At 36.4% G+C, this 21,079-nt stretch overlaps 1 protein-coding gene across 16 annotated transcripts in view; it reads right to left on the bottom strand.

The window, feature by feature from the left end:
• Window positions 1-21,079, bottom strand: part of EIF4G3 (eukaryotic translation initiation factor 4 gamma 3) — a 332,371-nt gene that overhangs the window by 196,458 nt on the left and 114,834 nt on the right. For 13 of the 16 annotated variants that reach the window (XM_045782022.2, XM_045782017.2, XM_045782024.2 and 10 more), the window contains one exon: window positions 16,916-17,044. The exons of the other annotated variants lie outside the window; for them this stretch is intronic. In XM_045782022.2, coding sequence (XP_045637978.2) covers window positions 16,916-17,044 — 129 coding nt within the window. The remainder of the gene's footprint in view (window positions 1-16,915; window positions 17,045-21,079) is intronic. 16 annotated transcript variants of the gene reach the window in all.

Here is a 21,079-nt window from a genome sequence, read left to right as displayed (position 1 = left end):
GCACTCTGGGGATGCAACAGAAGAGTATTTGGCTCTTTTTTAGTTAAGTTTGTACCTGTAAAATAAAGTTTTGTTGAACTGTACAAAAAAGTTAAAGGTGCCAGTCAGAACAAAACTTGTCTGTTTAGCCAACTGAAGTGCCATGCAAACAGCCACAAAGTGACACTTTTGGAAAATTTCACTTAGGGCTATTTTCATCCATCAAAGACTTAAGGACTTACTTATGGTTCAGACACTGTACTAGTTATATGGAAGAATGAAAATCTTGCCATTTAAAATTTGAAAACAACGTACTGCAGCTGTAAATCCAGGAAGAGTTGATTGTACTGACACCAAAAGCACCTGGAACCAATAAGCTCTTACTCTGCTTGTATTAGGAGGCCCAATTATACAACACCTGTCAGGACAGAATTTGGTTCTATCATCAAAATAAATCAGTATACATTAGCAATACTGTAAAAAGCATTTGAATACAGACTGTGATACAAAGTATATCACCAGTAAGACGTTATTAACAGTTTCCTGTAGACACTAGATAGAAGAGATTTTTCAAAGCCACCTTCCCTAAATTAATGGCCCAATTCATTAAATTTGTATGTCATCTAAAAGTACTCCTTTCACTGAAAGCTACATACAGCAAAGAACACCTAACAAGTGTCATTTAGGGAGTACTTCCTGCTCCACAGCTTTCATTCTCAACACTAAGCAATTAAATGCAAATCTCTGAAGAATGGGACCCAGGCAACGGAAGGTTCTAATGGCAACCAGGATGAGAACCACTGATACTTTTCTCATTTCTGAGCAGTGATATTATATGGAACAGGAAAACATTGCCTAATTTACAACTATTTCTGTATTCTTTATATTAGTTCAACATTTAAATGCTATGGTTTTCGCCTTTCAACTAGACAATGATGGACTCATGATAGAATGGCTTTCACAATATACCTAGATCTGACAGGCTACTTGCTTTCCCACAATATTAACTATATACTCTTCCTTTTTTAGCTTTTCCCTCCATAGCTTAACTACCAGTACCAGCTCCCCCAGGGTACTGGACTAAAAGCACTGGTCTGACTGTAAAGGAGAATTCAGTGCCTGGTTCACTGAATTCCCAGGTAACAAAAGTATTCTATAATCTGTGCACTCCTGGCTCTGTGCTTCCAATGTCCATATCCGCTATTTATCACACCTCCTATACTTTCTACATCTCTACTACTTCTCTCCCTCCATCACTCCCACCTTTATTTAGTTTCTGATTTCTTCTCCTACTTTTCATCTAAAACATTCCTAGCCAGACTCCCCATTCCATTCGTCACACTGGATAGAATCTTCACTATAGCTCCTGCTGAATATCTGTTAAGACTACCTCCTTCTCCAATAATTTCTTGAATTCCAGATTTAGATATGTGGCTCTACATTTAAGAACCAGAAGCCTAAATATTGTGTGGCTGAATTTTTATAAAGCCCCAAGTTTGCAAATTTAAGTTGCTTCGGGTAACTGTTTTTACTATTTCATAAAAATAATGTTGTTAAGTGGTGGTTGTATTCCTAAAAGTATTTATGAAAGCAGAGTTTGTTTAAACTAAACCTGAAATAAAGTACTATGGTGAATTATGAGAAAGCAAGGAAGAATGCCAAGAGTTAGGATCTAGGGATATGGACTTGATCCCTTACCAACGATACATAAGGTCCTGAAGCAAATCATTTCATATTTCCCACTCAACCTTCCCAATATATAAAATGGGAATGATCATATCTATTTTATAGTGTTTTTATAATAATAAAATAAATACAGCAAACTGAGAAATGCTCTGAAAACTCTAAACTCTAAACTATCACACCAAGTTATTATCCTCAAATACTGTAATCTGATGAGCACACAATAAACACTAGTGCACACTGTTATAATTCAAGTTATATTAGGAAAGACAGATTTTAGTTAAAATTACTTCTCCACAGTCAGGTCTTCCTACCACTGTCCTTATTTGTTCAAAAGTTCAAATTTTTGAGAATTTGTTATTCAGATTCTTAGATCTACTTATAGAGTCTGTTATAGCAATGGCTTCTCATGTAAGATAATCTTTTCAAAGACCCTCTAAGGATAGCCATTCTTCAAGAAATCTGTATTTCCTTTTTTTTTTCTTTAAGATCTTATTTATTTATTAGAGTGAGAGAGAGAGAGAGTGCACAAGCTGGGGGGAGGGGCAAAGAGAGGGCAAAGAAGACTCCCCTCTGAGCAGGGAGTCTGAGCAGGACTTGATCCCAGGATCCTGGGATCATGACCTGAGCTGAAGGCAGTCACTAAACTGACTGAGCCACCCAGGCGCCCCAAGAAAACGGTATTTCTTAGGGCTTCTGGAGAAGTCAAACTAAGAACACAAAGATTCAGTGTAGGGTGCCTTCTGTATGCAACCAGCTTTTAATAGCTTTAATCTTTTCTATAAATTGTACAAAGTTCTATAATCTCATTTTCTAGTATACATTTCAACAGTGGTTTTTTTGTTTTCCTCTTTTGGTTTTATATCTTCCTAAAACTTCACTGTTATCCAAGCTAAAAAATAATCACTCTCAAAACCAAAGAGATAGTGGAACAATGCCTTCTAGGTCTTTGATACTTATTCTCTTTGCCTGTTGGCCAGCCTCCAGTTTTTCTGCTCCTTCCCTTCCTTCTTAAAAGTTGCCAAATGGTTATGTAAATAAGCCAGCTGGCTTCTGAGTCATCACTTCCGTATCCAACTTCTCTAACTCTCAATGTGAACCTTAATATGCTCTATGAACCCTTAACACTTAGCAGCCCTTGAAATTTTTCACTCTTTCTGAGCATAGCAGCTGGACTTACAGGGATTTTTCTCACCCCGATAGTATTATTACTGACACCTGTTGCTCACATTCTAGTAGTATATCTATCATCCCTTCTAAACATGCCTTTCCTCTTGGTAACCCAAGACATTTTTCTCTAAACCTGCTACTGCTTTCCAAAAGGACAAAATCTCTACATATGTAAAATTTAAAAGTTAATAAGAAATGCAATAGTCCATACTACAGTTAGTTTAATGAAATGGTTTGCCAATGGCTTCTTGGTTATGATACCAAAGGCACAGGCAACAGGAGAAAAAACAGACAAATTAGACTTAATGAAAATTTAAAATTTTTTGTGTAAAGGCAACTGATGAGATCATATATCTGGTAAGGAATTGAGATCTAAATATAAAGAACTCCTACAACTCAACAACAACAAACCTAATTAACAAATGGGCAAAGGACTTGAACAGACATTTCTCCAAAAAATATACACAAATGGCCAAAAAGCACATGAAAAGATGTTCAACATCACTAATCATTAGTGACATGAAAATATAACCCCTCCTCACCCACACAAATTTTCTGACCATCATTAAGTTTGCTATTATCAAAAGGAGCATATTCTGAATGACAGTAAACGTAAGTTGGCCAACTAAAGCTAGAAATATTAAAAGGAAAATTAGTTACTACACAAAAGTTCTTGATTCTTGGTATTAAAACAGATAAAGCACTGTGGCAATTTACAGCTGTGTTTAGAATCAACACCATCATAACAAGCACACCAAGCACAGGTATGAATTAAAGAAAACCTACAATCCCAGTACAACATAACAATTTTCCATTCAGATCACCTGTTCATTTATTTTCAGTGTTTTTCATCTTCTACTATATGCCTTTAAGACTAAACATTTTCCTCTGAATACCACTTTATTCACATGAATAGGATTCACAAAATTCTTATATGACGTAATATCTCTCATTCATTTCCAAAGATAACATTCACTGTTTTGGTTTTGTATTTAATTCAAGAGATTTATAAACTTCCAAAAAATAGATTTTGTTATTCACTCCTATATATTATGTTTAAGATTATGAAAACATAAAATTATGTTCAACTAAAATAAATCATTATTCTAATAAGCTTTTTAAAAAATATTATGTTCTGTATAGTTTTAGCTTAAACATAATTTAGATTTTGTTATTCTTTGGTTGTTAAGCTCTAATTCTGTTGTATATTCAAAAAAGGATGTAAAAAAATAAAAAATAAGGGGAAAAAAGGATGTAAATATGATTGGAATTTAGCATTTTTCTCTCAGCCTAACATGATCAAATTTTTTAAATGCCCTTTGAGTATTTGAAAAAATAAAAAGCATCATCTTAGTTAACAAGAAGAAAGATATTTAAACAAATTTAATAATTATTATTTCAATGAAATTATCAGTAGCTTTTTAAATCTTTTACCTTAGTTGAAACAGTAAAAAGTTATCTACATATTGTTAGTTTGATACTTCCGACGTTCAAATCACGGATATCCTCAATCATTTTTATCATTTTATATTTTTATGACTAAATATATACAAAATTTCTCATACATATTATTCCTGTGCTGGTATATATGTACTATTTATGTATTTATATCTCTATCTATTTAAAAACCAGTTCAACTATTTGTATCATTTACCTAGATCAGAAGCTGACAAACTATGGCCCTTGGCATGTGTTTTTCTAGGGCAAGCTGAACAAAATTTTTACATATTTAAAGGAAGAGAAGAAGGGAGGAGAGAGGTAGGGAAGGGGGTGTTGAGGGGATTGAGGGAGGAGAAGGGGGAGAGAGAGAAAAGAATGTGAGGAGGGGAATGAGGGAGAAGTAGGAGGAGAATAATATGCAAAAGACTATGTGGCCACAAAACCCAAATTTTTACCAGCTGGCCTTAACAGCTTAAGTGTGCTGATCTTTGTGAGGGGTTGGCAATTTTTTTTCCACGAACGTTCAGATAGCAAATATTTTAGGCTTTACAGACCATACAATCTCTAGCAACTTTTCAACTCTGCAGTTGTAGCACAAAAACAAAATCCATAAATTAGTACGGCCGTGTTCCGGAAAAAAAAATTAATATTTTATTTATTTATTTGACAGAGAGAGGGAGAGAGCACAAACAGGGGGAGCAGCAGAGGGAGAGGGAGAAGCAGGCTCTCCTGCTGAGCAGGGAGCCTGATGCAGGGCTTGATCCCAGTACCCTGGGATCATGACCTGAGCCAAAGACATACCCTTAATTGACTGAGCCACCCAGGCGCCCCCCCAGTAAAATTTCATGTACCAAAAACAGGAGAGGGGGATTGGCTGGGTGGCTCAGTTGGTTAAGCATCATCTGCCTTCTGGCTCAGGTCAAGATTCCAGGGTCCAGGGATTAAGTCCCACACAGGGATGGGCTCCTTGCTTAGCGGGGAGCCTGCTTCTCCCTCTGCCTGCCACTCCCCCTGTTTGTGCTCTCTCTTCTAAAAATAAATAAATAAAATTAAAGAAAAAGAGAGAGAGAGAGAAGGGCCAACACCTGATCTACATGATTATACTTACTGATCTGTCCACTTCTCTAAGATGTCATTTTCCCACACTAATTATGGATTTGACAATTTCAATTTATTTTACATTTGCTTTATACATATTCTAAACAAATTAAGAAAATAAGAGTTTATGATGTACATCTTCTAGGAATTAAATCTTTCATTATAGGAATTCTCTCTCTCCTATAGGTTTTTTTGTCTTGAATTCTATGTTAACTTGTAAAGGCTGCTTAAGCCTGCTTTCTTTTCATTAGCATTTTCCCAGTAATGGTTCCATACTTTTGTTTTCAATCTTCCTGTATCATGTTTAAATGCATATTCCTAAATTTTAGGTTTTGACCAATTTGAGTCACTATTTAATAGAGGAATTTAACTTCATTATTATTATAGTGACTAACATGTTTAATAGTCCTATTTTATCACATTTACTTTGTATTATCTTCTTTCCTGTCTTCTGTTAAATTCATTGGGGTCCATTGGTTCCACCTTATTCTTTACTAGTAAGGAAATTACATATCCTTCTACCACTGTATGTGCCAAGTTACTTACCTATTACTTTTTAGCTCTAACCTCCTTATAAGTAGGAGGGTGTTTTCACCCCCTGTCAGCATGGCTCCTGACACCAGCTCCATTCAGATCCCAGCCTCTCAAAGCCACTAGAGATGACAACAAACAGACAGGCATGCACAAAGTACCAGCCTCACCTAATTCTCTCACCTACAGACTTTCTGTTGTCTAAGGACCAACCTGTATTAACTCCCTTCTCAGAAGTGTCAGTAACAGTCCCCAAGGACCCTTCCTCCAAGCTCCTAGGTCTGGCAACACCACCACTTCTTTCATTCCTCCAGCATTAGGCATGTTAGCTGCTTCCTGTGGTTATTAATCTCTGGATTACCTCAGCACCTCCTTGATAATCAATCAGCTGGTATAAAAAATTTATGTATTAAATCCCCTCTATTTGAGGGGCGCCTGAGTGGCTCAGTCATCGAGCATCTGCCTTTGGCTCAGGGCGTGATCCCGGGGTCCTGGGATCGAGCCCCACATTGGGCTCCTCCGCTGGGAGCCTGCTTCTTCCTCTCCCACTCCCCCTGCTTGTGTTTCCTCTCTCGCTGGCTGTCTCTCTCTGTCAAATAAATAAATAAAATCTTCAAAAAAAAAAAAATCCCCTCTATTTGAAATACTTAGTACAGCTGTTTTCTTTCCCCTGACAAAATATTAAGCTGCACTGCTAAACTACTTAGGTTATCATGTTGTCAACTATACTCAATGGGTAGACTTAAATTTTGGAAATGAACTGTAAAAGAAGATGTGCAATTTTAATGGTGCTCAAGAATAAGAATTGAAATAACAAACAGAGTCTTTAATAATATAGTGCAGTATGTGAAAATGGAGCATCACTGAAAGGGAACTGAAGAGGAGATTTATTTTGCCTGTGAAGTATAACAAAAAACTGGCGACATAATTTTTCTTCTACATATCACCTAGTTAAGGTACCTATGTACCAAAATACTGGGCAGACAGAAACACATAATATAAGAAGGGGAAAACTGAGATAGCGTAAGAGTTTACGATTCTTCACTGAGAAAAAAATAAGGGTTCATCAATTAATAAAAAGTTTAAAATCAAGGACGCCTGGCTGGCTCAGTTGGAAGAGTATGTGACTCTTAACCTCAGGTTCATGAGTTTGAGCCCCATGTTGGGTGTAAGAAATTACTTAAATAAATAAACAAGCTTTAAAGGTCACCTAAAAATGTTTTTTAAAAAAGTTTAAAATCTGAAACTAATGATGTGTTTTATTTATCTAACGATGAATATGTTGACTAAGTGAATTTAATTTAAAAAAGTAAAAATAAAAAGTTTAAAATCAGATTTAGCTCTTTCTCACATCTATCAGTGTAAATGAACATGTGAGAAAAAGGAATAGTAAAGAAATTTATGCATTGAGAAAAAAATCTGGTAAGTGAATTATAACATTTTATTTTCATAAGAGTCATTTTATATATCGATGTATAATATTCATTGTTGATATTACTTGATTCTACTTGCTTTATTTTTAAAAAATATTTAGTAATCTCTACACCCAACGTGGGGCTCAAACTCACAACCCCGAGATCAAGAGCCGCATGGTGCTCTGACTGAGCCAGCCAGGCACCCTGATTCTACTTCCTTTAAATATAACTTAACTTCTCCTTTAGTATTCATTGACAGAATTTAAAATTACTGCAAAGTTACATAATGTGTGTTGTCTGCTTTTCGTTGACTATTGAGTCACTGAAATTCACAATTCTTAGTTCTATAAAGATGCTAGCTTTTTTTTTAAGATGCGAACCACGAGAGACTATGGACTTTGGGAAACAAACTGAGGGTTTTAAAGGGGAGGAGGGGGGGAATGGGTTAGCCCGGTGATTGGGTATTAAGGAGGGCACATATTACATGGAACACTGGGTGTTATATGCAAACAATGAATCATGGAACACTACATCAAAAACAAATGATATACTGTATGGTGACTAACATAACATAATAAAAAAAAATAAAAATTAAAAAAAGATGCTAGCTTTTAAACACCATACCTTGTAGTTAGCAAAACACTTCAAATAATCATCTGATCCGTAATAAAACAAATACAGTTGACCCGTGCACAACACAAGAATTAGAGGCAATGACCGTCCCTCACAGTTGAAAACCCACATATAACTTCTGACTCCCTGAAAACATAACTAAAAGCCTACTGTTTACCAGAAGACTCACCAATGACATAAACAGTGGATTAACATGTACTTTGTATATGTATTATAAACTATTCTTATAATAAAGCTAGATAAAGTATTAAGAAAATCATAAGGAAAACACATTTACAGTACTGCACTGCATTTATAAAAAAAAAATCTGCATATAAGTAGACCCACACAGTTCAAACCTGTGTCATTCAAGGGTCAAATGTACTCCCATAATAAGCTTTCCTCTCCCTTCTTTCATTCCTTGCAAATTGATTCCCCTCCCCACTCCATTAATCTGGGGTATAAACACATATACCCATCTGTACAATTAAATGCAGGTCAATATTCTACCTATCTCTGGTACTTACCCCATATGCAGACCTTTCTCCCATAGTCTTATCAGCCCACTTCCCCCACAGCTCTCTGAATCACATAAATGGTATCACGGATGGAATCATGTGTCTCCCTCACCCACCCCTAAAACTCATATATTGAAGCCTTATCCCCAGTGTGATGACATTTGGAGAGACAATTAGGTTTAGATGAGGTCATGGGGATGGGGCCCTCATGGTGGGAGTAGTGCTTTTACAAGTGACCCCAGAGAGCTTGCATGTCTCTCTCTCTCTGCCATGTGAAAACATAACAAGAAGGTGGCCTTCTGCAACCCAAAAAGGACCTCACAAGGAACCAATGCAGCCAGTACCTCGATCTTGGACTTCCCAGCATCCAGATATATGAGAAATGAATGTCCTTTGTTTAAGCCACCCAGTCTATGGTATTTGGTTATAGCAGCTCAGGCAGACCAAGACAAATGGAATATGAATTTCTGTGGGAAATATTACAAGCAATTTGAATTGTCAGTCTGCTCCATCTCCTGATTCTCTTTAAAATTCACCTGTTCAATCTCCCATCACAAAATTTACTGGCACATGCTAATTTCTGTAGCTGAACTGAAGTTGCAATTTTCAGAACCATAAAATCTAAAAAATCTGAATGTCACAGCCAGTGAAAAATAGATTGATGGCACTCAAGTGAATTTCTCTTCTTAAACTAAGGGAAATAAGTGAAATGTGAAATTCCAAAGTGGTAAACTTACAAGGAAAACGCTGAGAGAATGCACTACCTATTAAAACAGATGAGTGGTAGCCACAGAAATGCAGAATCAGACTTATAATTACAAAGAACAAACTGATGGTTGCCAAAGGGAAAGGGACTGGAGGAATGGGCAAATGGAGTGAAGAGGAGTACGAGATATAGGCTTCCAGTTAAGCAATGAATAAGTCACAGGAATAAAATTTACACCATAGAGAATACAGTAAGAGGTTTAGAATAGCACTGTATGGTGACAGATGGTAACTACACTTGTGGTTAGCACAGTGTAAGGTATAGAGTTGCTGAATCACTATGCAGTACATCTGAAACTAATGTAACATTGTGTGTGGACTATCCTCAGATAAGAGAAAGGGGAGAAGGAGGAAGCAGCGCTCCCCTCAGGATGTGTCCAGAGGAAGCAACTCCAAAGATGTGAAAGATAGAATTCTAAAACCTTTTTCTCCCTCAAAGAGCTTGGATAAAAACGAACATCATCAACAAAACCTGAGCCTGTATCAAAGACAACAGAAGAAATGTTTATGAAATCACATTCTTTACAGATTGATTCTTACAAAATTCCTTGGCCCTCTAAAACAAGGTTGTATTAATGTAGGATATTAAAACTTTCACTCTTTATACTTTATATTTCAAAATATAAGTTCTCGTATTATAAATTTGCCAAACAGAATCTAGAACTTGGAGTTTAGGGTGACAAAAATCTGAATAATAATTACAACTTAACTATCATCCTTGCAGCAAGAGTTAAAACTAACTAAGGAAATTTTTAATGAAAATCACTGGGATTCTTTTTCTCGATACATGCAATGAAAAGGATGATCAAGCATATAAAAATTACTTTAGGCATGTTTCATGGTAAGTTATAAAACCATAAAAAATGAAATTCACCTGACAGAAAAACATTTGGAAGTCCTACTTTATAAATATGGTTACAACTGTTTTAATAATAAAAACAAAAAAAAAGACAGGTGAAATTCTCCAATCAAATATTACAACATTAAAACAGTCTCAACAATTAGAGGAAAAAGCTTATCATAATTATCTAGCATATACCAGATGAAACCACAGACATAAATGATCTGGATATTTTATAGCTCCTTGTAACTTCTATACTAATGACACTTGTAAAGGTTTGTTAATTGGTAAAGAGTTTAAGGACAATATGTGTTGAGTAAGTTTTCAACAAGGTATACATTTTTAAGTACACATATTACCAATTAGGGGAAAAAAAAGAAACAGATGATTTGGCACCATGAGGACCAGTTCAATACAGTCAGAACTGCAGGTTTCTGAACCCACGTCAAATCCCTATGTGGTGGAAATGCAGCTTCCAAGCACCACACATCTCAAAAAAAAAGACTGCTCTAGATAGCCACGGTGCGTTCCATAGGGGAAAGGGGAGTAAAACACAATAAATTTTGCTTTGCTTTGCTTTTTTTATAGAAATTCAATACTTATCTATTTCAATAATGAAATATGAAAAAAGTTTCAAAGCTTCCTCTATTTTATTCTGATTATAAGCAAGACTATCAGAGTTGCCAAATCAGAATTTATTTTCTTCATGAAAGAAAAAAAAACACAAAAAAGTATAAAAGCTTGCATGCAGTTAAATAAAATCACTATCTTAATCGTAAAGAAAAAGCAATTTGCAAAGCCTAAAATAATCGGTCAATCAAGAACTGCAAAGAAACATGAGAATTTTTCTGTAATAAAATAAGACTTCTGAAAGGAAATTAAAGTCTGAAAGTTGGATAAAATGAAGACACTGTAGGGACCATGAGTCATCTGAAATGTACTAATAATGAAAATTATAGTGTTTAAAAAAAATATCATGGTACACTTATCATGATGAGCACTGAGCAATGTATACAACTGTTGAATCACTGTATTGTACACCTGAAACTAATAAAACACTGTATTAATTATACTGGAATTAAAAAGCTTAATAAAATTTAAAAAAAAGAAGAAGAAATCTCATGACCAAGAATTATTCCCTGATGAAGAAGTCCTTTGCTCAGTATTTCCAGAAACAGTGAAGAATTAAACCAGGGGATCATATACCATCACCATTCTCAGTCCACTATAAAACATGACTGAGTTGATCTCTCAGAAGAAAGGAAAACCAAAAGAAATTTCCAGAAAATATAGAAATTTCCAGAAGCATACAGAAAACATCCTATCGCTCCACTTCTTTGGCAATGTTCTGACCATACTTTCTCACTAGCTACTGTGAACATAGCTTAGGAGTCACACACACAGTGACATTAAGAGAAAAAAAAAAAGGCCTCGATGTTGAACCTGGTAATCAGTGCCAGTCTGATCTCCTTGTTTGGTAATTTAGCTCAATTCTGTGAAAATTAACTGAGTTAAAGCAAATGTGTAACTACAATTAAGCAATAAGTAGGAAAAAAATCTGTTTTGCTTAAGTAATTTAAGATAATCCAAATAAACTTCTATTTTTTAAAAAGATAAAAAATAACACAATGTAAAAGTTTGCCTAATATTAAATTAAAAACACAGCATTCAAAAGATTGTCATAATAAGAACAGCCTATTCTGAAAGAGTTTCTAAAACCCACGAAGAGGGGCACCTGGGTGGCTCAGTTGGTTAAGCATCTACCTTCAGTTCAGATCATGAAAGAGCCCAGCATCGGACTACATGCTCAGCGGGGAGCCTGCTTCTCCCTCTCCCTCTGCTGCTCCCCCTGCTTGTGCTCCGTCAAATAAATAAACAAAACCTTAAAAAAAGTAAAAATAAAACCCACGAAGACCTTAAAGAAATTCCAATCTCATTTAACACAAGCTATTTGTTTACAAAGAGAAAAACCGCGCATTAATAAGAACTTCCACTGGGTCAAAATTTGAAATAATACTGGCAGGGCTAAGACTCTTAACTCAGGTCTCCTGGAGATTGCATTTTTCTACATTTTTCTACTTACTTTGAAATCTGCCCCAAAAGACACTTTTAAATTCCAAATTCTTCACCATTTCCAAAGTAAGGGCATTTTGGGTTTAGAGACTGTTAAAGTGCTGCCATTCCACGGTAAGTGAAAAGAATCCACACCTAAAAAGACTGTCTCTCAAACTTACTGTAGTTTGAAAATATCCTTTTAACTATCAATCTCTTATAGACTAATAGTCCAATGTTTTTCACTTTAATTAAACAAAAGCACCAGAGGGGGCCCCTGGGTGGCTCAGTTGGTTAAGCCTCTGACTCTTGATTTCAGCTCAGGTCATGATCTCAGAGTCATGAGACAGAGGGAGAGGAGCCTGCTTAAGATTCTCTCTCCCTCTCCCTGTCCTCCCCTCCCCCACTCTAAAACAAAAACAAAAACAAAAACAAAACAAAACAAAAAAAACCCCAAAAACCTCCAGGGGGGAGAGGACTGGAAAGATTTAGAAGTCATTTAACAATGAAAATGCAAATAAAGCCTTAAAATATGGCATGTGCCAATTTATATACATATGTAAAATCCTATCTGGAAGGGAAAGAAGCAGATGAAGAGGCTGCCACTGATGATTTAAGAAATAGACAGGGGGCGGGGGGAGGGGGGATCCTGGTTGGCTCAGATGGCTGAGGTCATGATCTCTGGATCCTGGGATGGAACCCTGAATCAGGCTCGCTGTTCAACAGGGAGTTTGCTCTTCCCTCTCACTCTGACTCTGCCTCTCCCCTCATGCATGCTTGCTTGCTCTCTCTCAAGCAAATAAATAAAATCTTAAGAAAAAAATATAGACCGGGGAGCAATTTTCTATATTTTCCTTCTTTTATGTTTCAAAGCTATGAAATTCACTTTTCTTCAACTTAGGTGCTTTCACTTAAATCCTAATAGATGTATTTAGTGTCAAACATTAAGTCACAAAGACAGGTAGATTCACAGAAGCGGGTGAGACTCATCAAAAAGGGCATGTGGCTTAAAGGAGTATCTTTATTCTTACCTTCAGCTGATTTGTGCATAATAATAAACCACACTAACTGCTAAAAGAAAATGACCAAGGTTGGCCTCTTCTTTTATCCTGTGAAGGATAAAGCAAAGACTTGGAAGAGATCTCAAACTCTTGGGGAGAGCTGAATTTCACAATAATACCAGTCATGTAGCTAAATTAGATGAGTGAGACACACATACACACACATGCACACATACACGCACACACAAATGAATCCTGAGGAGAACCAAGTCTGACAGGCATGAAAATAGTAAATGCCACTTACTGAGTATTTAGCATATCCTATTCTAAGGCAGGATTTTATATAATCTTCATAATAACCTTATTGAACGGTGGTCAAATTCTAATTCTCACCTATATAGCGGATGATGAAACCACCTTCTAGAAATACTAAATAATTTACACAATATCATGTAACCAGAAAGTGAAAGACAGCCCCACAAGCTAGGCCTATTTCAGGCCAAGCCTGTAATCCTTTTTCCTCTATTTGAAGGCTCTGCTTTCCATTATGATCCATGAGTATGTCAACTGTTAAACCTAAGGAGACTTAGTTTCCCACAAAACTCCTCAATTTTCCAAGCATGCCACTCAGAAAAAATTCCTCACTCTATCAACAGAGGTTAAGACATTGTTAGGAAACAAATGAATCCCTGTAAGTCAGCCTCTGTTTGAAAGGGAAGAGAAAAGAAAGGGGATTGTGACCAGGTGTGATTTACTGGGTTCCTTCATCAAATAGGCAATATGGTAGCAAAAGAGACCACAAACTCAAAAGTAAGATAGATAATACCTGATGAACCTTCTTCTAGGATTCATGTACTCTTGACTTCTAAAGGCAACTAATAAAATTGCATACATAAAGGCATTTGTGGGCTCAACAACTGAGACCACAGGGAGATCTTTCTTTTTTAAATGCAAACTATGCATTTTTAAAGGAGCAAGGTCTTTCAGAAAACTTAAGTGTTTTGAGCCAACTGCCTAGGCCAAATCACAACTTGAAACAATAATTTGAAACTGAAAATTAAGTTATTCCCCTTATGTGCCACTGATCAGTTGCTAGCCTTTTAAGCTCAAAATTTATCTTGTTTGTCTGTACAGTCAAAATGGATCTGGTCTCCTTAATATTTAAATATTTTTAAGTATTTTAAATATTCTTCCATTTCAGCTGACACAATGTTAAGCTCTGTCAATAGAGGGCCCTACAGAAATAGTGCAGGAGGAAGGGGTTTTGATTCCTGGTTCCTATTTGGATTGCACATCAAGCTCCTGCACCACGCGTGGCTCTTCCAGAATCTGGCTTCTCCAGTGCTCAGCTGCCCTAGAGGGCACATCTTCAGTGCCAGGCTGCTACAGAAATGCGCAGCAGACAGCAGGGCCCAATGGTTAACAACGACCCCTGGTATCTTCTTAGGCAGCAAAATACCTCCTCTAAGAAACCTACCTGTGAAGAGCTTTCCCTCACCACCCCAGAGGGCAAAATTCTGGCAAGTTGCAGAGGGTGGGTTTCTAGTAAGTTCCACTGCCATTTCACCACAACAACTTCTCTACCACTCGGTGAGCCACATCATGCCCTATTCAACAAGGTCTGGATTTCAGCCCAAGATGGGGGAGAAGTCTCTTACCTAACACTAACTACCATGAAAAAAAAAAAGGGAGAGACACAAGGTTTGGTAGGCTTTTTATGAATTTTAAAAACAACATACACTACACATTCGAGTGTGCTTCACTTTGACCTATCTACAAAGTCACCTGTAGGGTTTCCAATTTTGAGTGAAGAACAGAACAAAAGACCCTGCAGCAAGTTTTAAGTTGTGATGCAAGCTGCTCTACCACGTGGGACCTATAATCCGGCATATTCAAGGTTATCTAAAGTATCTCTGGTAAACAGAGATGCTATATAAGGAGCCTCTAGCCACTGCACACTGCAGCAGCTCTTTGCTAAAGGAGACTGGCACTAGAGGATCCAGCTTTCCCCAACTCTCAACAGAGTACATTTCCATCAAGTTCCAGAAGGATTTCTATGAAATTCCACTGATATAATACTACACTGACTTCTATACCATGAGGTGAGCCACAGCCATGCACTCTCCAATATCAGCCCTAAAGAAGAAGGCTCTTTCATATCTATTCTGTCTCAGTCCCAGGATAAGCATCTGCTCCTTATATTTGCCATTTGTATATTCTTTAGAGTTCTTTCTTTAATAAGCCAATCCCTCATTACTCCAATCCTCAGTTATACTGAATAATCTCTTTTTTAAAATAATTTAGGGGCGCCTGGGTGGCGCAGTCGTTGGGCGTCTGCCTTCGGCTCAGGGCGTGATCCCGGCGTTATGGGATCGAGCCCCACATCAGGCTCCTCTGCTGTGAGCCTGCTTCTTCCTCTCCCACTCCCCCTGCTTGTGTTCCCTCTCTCATTGGCTGTCTCTATCTCTGTCAAATAAATAAATTAAAAATAAAATAAAATAAAATAATCTATATGCTCAACATGGGGCTCAAACCCACAACCCCCAAGAGTCACATGCTCTACCTACTGAGCCAGACGGTGCCCCCTGAATAATCTTTTATATTAAATCTTCCCTACTCACATTACTAGTTTTTCCCTCATGATTAGAATTGGACTAATACACAAATATTAATAGCTTGGGTGGTTCTGCTCAGTGCCATGAAAACGAACACAAGAACCTCCTTTTAAACAATTTAGAGTTCATTTTGACATTTTAGTTTTAAAACTCAAAATTAAACAGGAATGATTTAAACCAAGTTTAAGCATAAAACTAAGTGCAAATTAATTTATGTATTTCTTAAAATATCAATCATGGCTTGGCAAGTTGTACATTCCTTCTCCAAATGTTCTACAGTCTTTAAACGAACATTAATCAGCCCTGTAACTTACAATCACCAGCTTTTAGCATTACTTTGAATAGTAATACTTTCTCTCTTATTATGTAAGTTCTAAAAGGCCTAAAATATGGAAGCAACAACTGAAAAGTTTTCATTATTAAAAGGAGCAGTTGTTATGTATAAACACTGATAGTCTCAAACAGAATGGGTCAAATAGCTTGTCTCTCTCCACATTCCTAAAAGAGACTTCATAATTCTAGCTCTTAACCACAACAAAGACCAAACGAGCATGTAACGGTGGAATGGTACAAGCTAATCAGTATCTTGGGAAATGGCTTAAAATGAAGGGGACCCAGAGTGACTTCTTACAACAGTGTTTCAAGTCCCCTGCACCTGTTACTTGGAAATACACTATGAAGTTCACATTCTTTAGCAATCCAACATAATGTTAAGTCTAAGAAAGTCCAATACCTATTTATGAAATAAAAAATCAAATCAACCAACAAAGAAGCCCACCACAATTGCTCTAAGAGGTAAAAACACCCATTTCTTTTTAAGTAGAAAATCACCACCACCACTCCACCAAAAAGAGAGAAGAAGGAAGACTAGCAGATTACACACTAGAAAGCAAAAACGTGATTTGTGGGGTTTTAAATGGACTTTACAACCATACTCTAATTTCTTAAACAACAAAAAAGAAAATTAAATATCACTATATCACTGACAGTTCATTTTGAATGACTCCATAAATATAATTGTATAAAACTGTCAGCAGCCACATTAGAGCGGTGTGTCTAAAAAAATACTAAATAAATAAATTAAATAAAAACATTCTTCAAGTAATGTTGTATGTTACTGCTCAGAAGTTTGCTTTAGAAAACCAGAAAAACTGCTTTTATATGGAAATTTCTTTAAATATAAATTTTATCTTACTTGAGAGAGTCCAGGGGACGATGCATGTCCCGGGGGCGTTGCCGCAAGATTTGGATGCCCCTTATTTATTTCATGTGCTGAATAAGGGGAAGGGGTCGGGGGTCCCGGCTGTCTTGCTACTTGTGTTACCTGTGAGGAAATCAATATTTAGTAAGAGTTTTATACTAGTAACCCAATCTTAATAAATATTGCTGAACTAGTTAATTTTTAAAATTAAATTCTCTACCTCACAATTTATTTATACTAAAGTAAGTGCCAGATGGACTAAAGACTTAAAATTTCAAAATGCAGCAATAGAATGATGAGAAAAAAAAAAAAATGTAACTATTATCATCAGTTTGATAAAAGATTCTTGAAGCATAATCTAAAACCAAAAACATTAGGGGTGCCTGGGTGACTCAGTCAGTTAAGCATCTGACTTCGGCTCAGGTCATGATCTCAGGGTCCTGGGCTTAAGCTGTGCATCAGACTCCACGCTCAGCTTGGAGTCTGCTTGTCCCTCTACCTCTCCCCCTGTTCATACTCTTACTCTCTCTCAAATACATAAATAAAATCTTCACACAAAAATAAAATAAAACCAAAAATCTTAAAGGAAAATTATGCTAAATGCATGAAGGTAAACATAAAACTACATGTTGTACAATGCCACTTATGTGACATTTTGTAAAAGAAACAAAAAAGAAATAAATGATTGCAAGGGAAAGAAGATGACTACAGAAGGGGCACGAGGTTGTTTTCAGAGTGAAGTAACTGTTCTGTACCTTGACTGTAGTGGGGACTACATGTCTCTAGGTGTCAAAGAACTCACACTAAAAAGGTGAATTTTACATTATGTAAATTATACCTCAATAAACCTGAAGAAAATGGGGCAACTTATGGAGTATAATCTCATTTTTTAAAGCAGTACACCTAAATATACATGTACAGTCACATGTGTGTATTTTTCTATACATATATCTTTGCCTCCATTCTATGTCTACATATATGTGTATATATAAAATGCACACACATATACATATACTCACAGGTGTATGTGTCATTAAAAAGATTGTAAGGAGATACAAAAAGATCTTAACAGAAAGCATTACATGTATTTTTTTCCTCATTTTTATTTTCTAATATAGTTCAATAGTCATGAACTTGTATAGAAAAATAATTAGCATGTGTTTTTAAGTAAACAAAAATTACATTTCCCCACTTATCGTTGGCAATAAACTGCCCATCAGCCTATGATGGAAATGAAAACAATTTACCCAAGCCCCTTCCTAAAGCCTAGCAATCAATCCTAGCCAGCTCATCTCTACCACAATCTAACCTAGACTAGCATGACAGTTTGGCAAACGCCCATGAATGGGGGGCAATTCTGTAGTCATTAAATGTGAAAGAATCTATTCTCCTTAAGGTGAGGTTCTCAGATTTTGGGGGCAGGGGTCATGAAACCTTTTACAGTCTAGTAGAAGAAACTACAGACCTCTCCTAGGATATTTTTAAATGTATAAAATACATAGGACAATGACAAAACTAATTATATTGAAATACAGATATTAAAATACTAAGATAAATTTGTGATACAGTAACATATGTTCTTTACTAATGTATTAAAAAAATAAGCACTAGTGACAGTTGTTGCCCACATTCATAATTCAAAGAAATGATAACATTCAATTAGATATTTTCTCTATCTAAGTTCTCAGATCCCCTGATTTCTCTCACAGTTGAAAACTCTCCCCGGGTAGAAAGGAAAGTGGTTTCCAAATGATATTAGCTTTTCCTGGAATTCACTCAGTCAGAAGCTCTAAAGAAAGTCTACTCCCCATTAACCTAACTTTAGAATCCCTTATGTCTACCTAAAACAGTTTAAATACCTACAGGCTCAGCTACCTGAACCCACTGCCGAATTAAATGGATTCACAGAGAACTAACTAGAGGCAAAAAGCTTACAGGCTAGAAGAGATATGAATGATGCTAACAAAAGTTTAAGACTTAAAGTAATTGTATTTAATTTTTCTTGTTTTTTAAATAGTTCTATGATTTTCTTGAAAAACTTTTCTTCTAATTTTGAGTGAAAATTGTATTTATATGGACACAAGGTTTACTGTGAAGTGCTATAGCATTTATAAATCTCAGGAAAATTTTTCAAAGGATAAAAATTGAATTACCAATTAAACAATTACTCTAGAAAACCAATAACTAGAAATGCGTTCTTGTAAGCCAATTTCTCCTTGATGAGGTTTTATAAATGCATCTTATTTCACGTTTTAGAATAAACTATTTTAATATATGGCTAAAGTAAAACATCAAAATGGATGTATATTTTAACATTAAAAAAAAGAAATTCACATAATGAAATAAAGTGAGAGCAAAGAAGTTAGCTATATAAAATCCATGTTAGATCAAATCTCCAATTCATCCTGATAAAACAAACAAAGATTAAGTTTACTGAGGATAATAAATCATTAATAATATGGGAAAACATAAAAAATAAACTGCTACTAAGAATAAATATTGGGACGCCTGGGTGGCTCAGTTGGCTGAACATCGGCCTTCAGCTTGGGTCATGGTCCCAGGGTCCTGGGATCGAGTCCCACATCGGGCTCCTTGTGAGTCCCGCTTCAGGCTCCTTGCTCAGCAGGGAGCCTGCTTCTCCCTCTGCCTTTGCCCTTCCCTCTGCTTGTGCTCTAACAAATAAATAAATAATATCCTTTAAAAAAAGAATATTAAAACATATTACTTCATGCATGTCATTAATAACAAAAGTAAAATTTACAAAAACAAACAAAAACACAAAAAACAAAAAAACTTGACCCTACTGGCAGGTATCTAAGGAAACAGGATATAGGTAGGTACTGTGAATGAGTTTGCCTTGTCTCCAAAACTATAAAGCAGTGTGTCACAACTGCATTAAAATAATACCCAAAAAATGATTCCAGTTTGGGGTACATATCCTAATGAAATAATCTCACTTAAAAAATTAGGAACTTCAAAGATCTATCCAGCAGCACTATACATGATAGTAAAAAGGTAGGAATAGCAAATAATGGGAAAATAAAGTAACAAGTGGACTAAAGACATAAAATATACATAGATGTGGACTGTTACCAATAGAAATGAATACGTAAAATAATCAGAATAAAAAAATACACTTTAGAACTATAAAGAGATTCTTCTATATACTGACAAAGATGGAAAAAACCCCACATGAATGATTTCAGACAAAGGTTAGTGTTCATCTGGTTCATTTTTCCCTGAAAACTGCTTGAGTGTACTTTTTAAGAGTATTGCATCAGCCAATAAAATACAAATGTTTGAGAGAAAGGATATGGTATTTTGCCAAAGCCAAAAGTGTTGTGCTGTTACTACATTAAAAGTGTCCTTAAAGCAAGCACTAATGAAAAACAACCTGCACAGGCAAATATCCCTGAGGTGTGCAACCTCTGCCATTCCCAAATGGCTATGCCAAACTGCAGAAATCCTTCGGTACTGTATATGCTAGTAGGGCACTCTCTCCCCAAATTGGGGGTTTCTACTAATAAAAACAAGCCAAAGAAAATAAATCTGTATCAAACAATAGGAGAGGGGTAGCAGCTGGCATGGAGGGCTAGCATCTCTCTGCCAGGGATGGGAGCTGAGGTCCCTGCGGAGGAGGACGGAAAGAGCAGGGCCAGGTGACCAGGGAGCCCATGTGGCCAGAGAACACAGGAACTATCTCAGGCCACAGCCTGAAACCCTCCAGGGCCCATGGCCTGCCAAAGGGCCCCTTCTGAGGATCATCTGAAGGAAATAAAAATGTTCACATAGGCAGGCATTATCTACAAACAAGGAAGTAAAAAGGACATGTGACTGAATTTTGGAAGATGACAAATCACACCCACTCCCCACCAGAAAAAAAAAATGAAACCAACGCTGTTTCCTTCAATGATTTGCTTCTGCGAGAAACCTTCAAAAAAAAAAAAAAAGTAATAGAAGAACCACAAAAATCATATCATTCTAAATTTTTCCTAGGGGCACCTGGGTGGCTCAGTCAGTTAAGCATCTGCCTTCAGCTCAGGTCATGATCCCAGGGTCCTGGGATCGAGCCCTGCATCAGGCTCCCTGCTCCTGCTTCTCCCTGCCGCTCCCTGTTTGTGTACGCTCTCTCTCACACTGTCAAATAAATAAAAATCT

This window comes from Ursus americanus, chromosome 33, assembly GCF_024610735.1.
Source record: "Ursus americanus isolate L20-20 chromosome 33, mUrsAme1.1.p, whole genome shotgun sequence".
NCBI lineage: Eukaryota > Metazoa > Chordata > Mammalia > Carnivora > Ursidae > Ursus > Ursus americanus.
The sequence above is the reverse complement of the archived record's forward strand: the minus strand, read 5'-3'. Positions and strand labels throughout refer to the sequence as shown.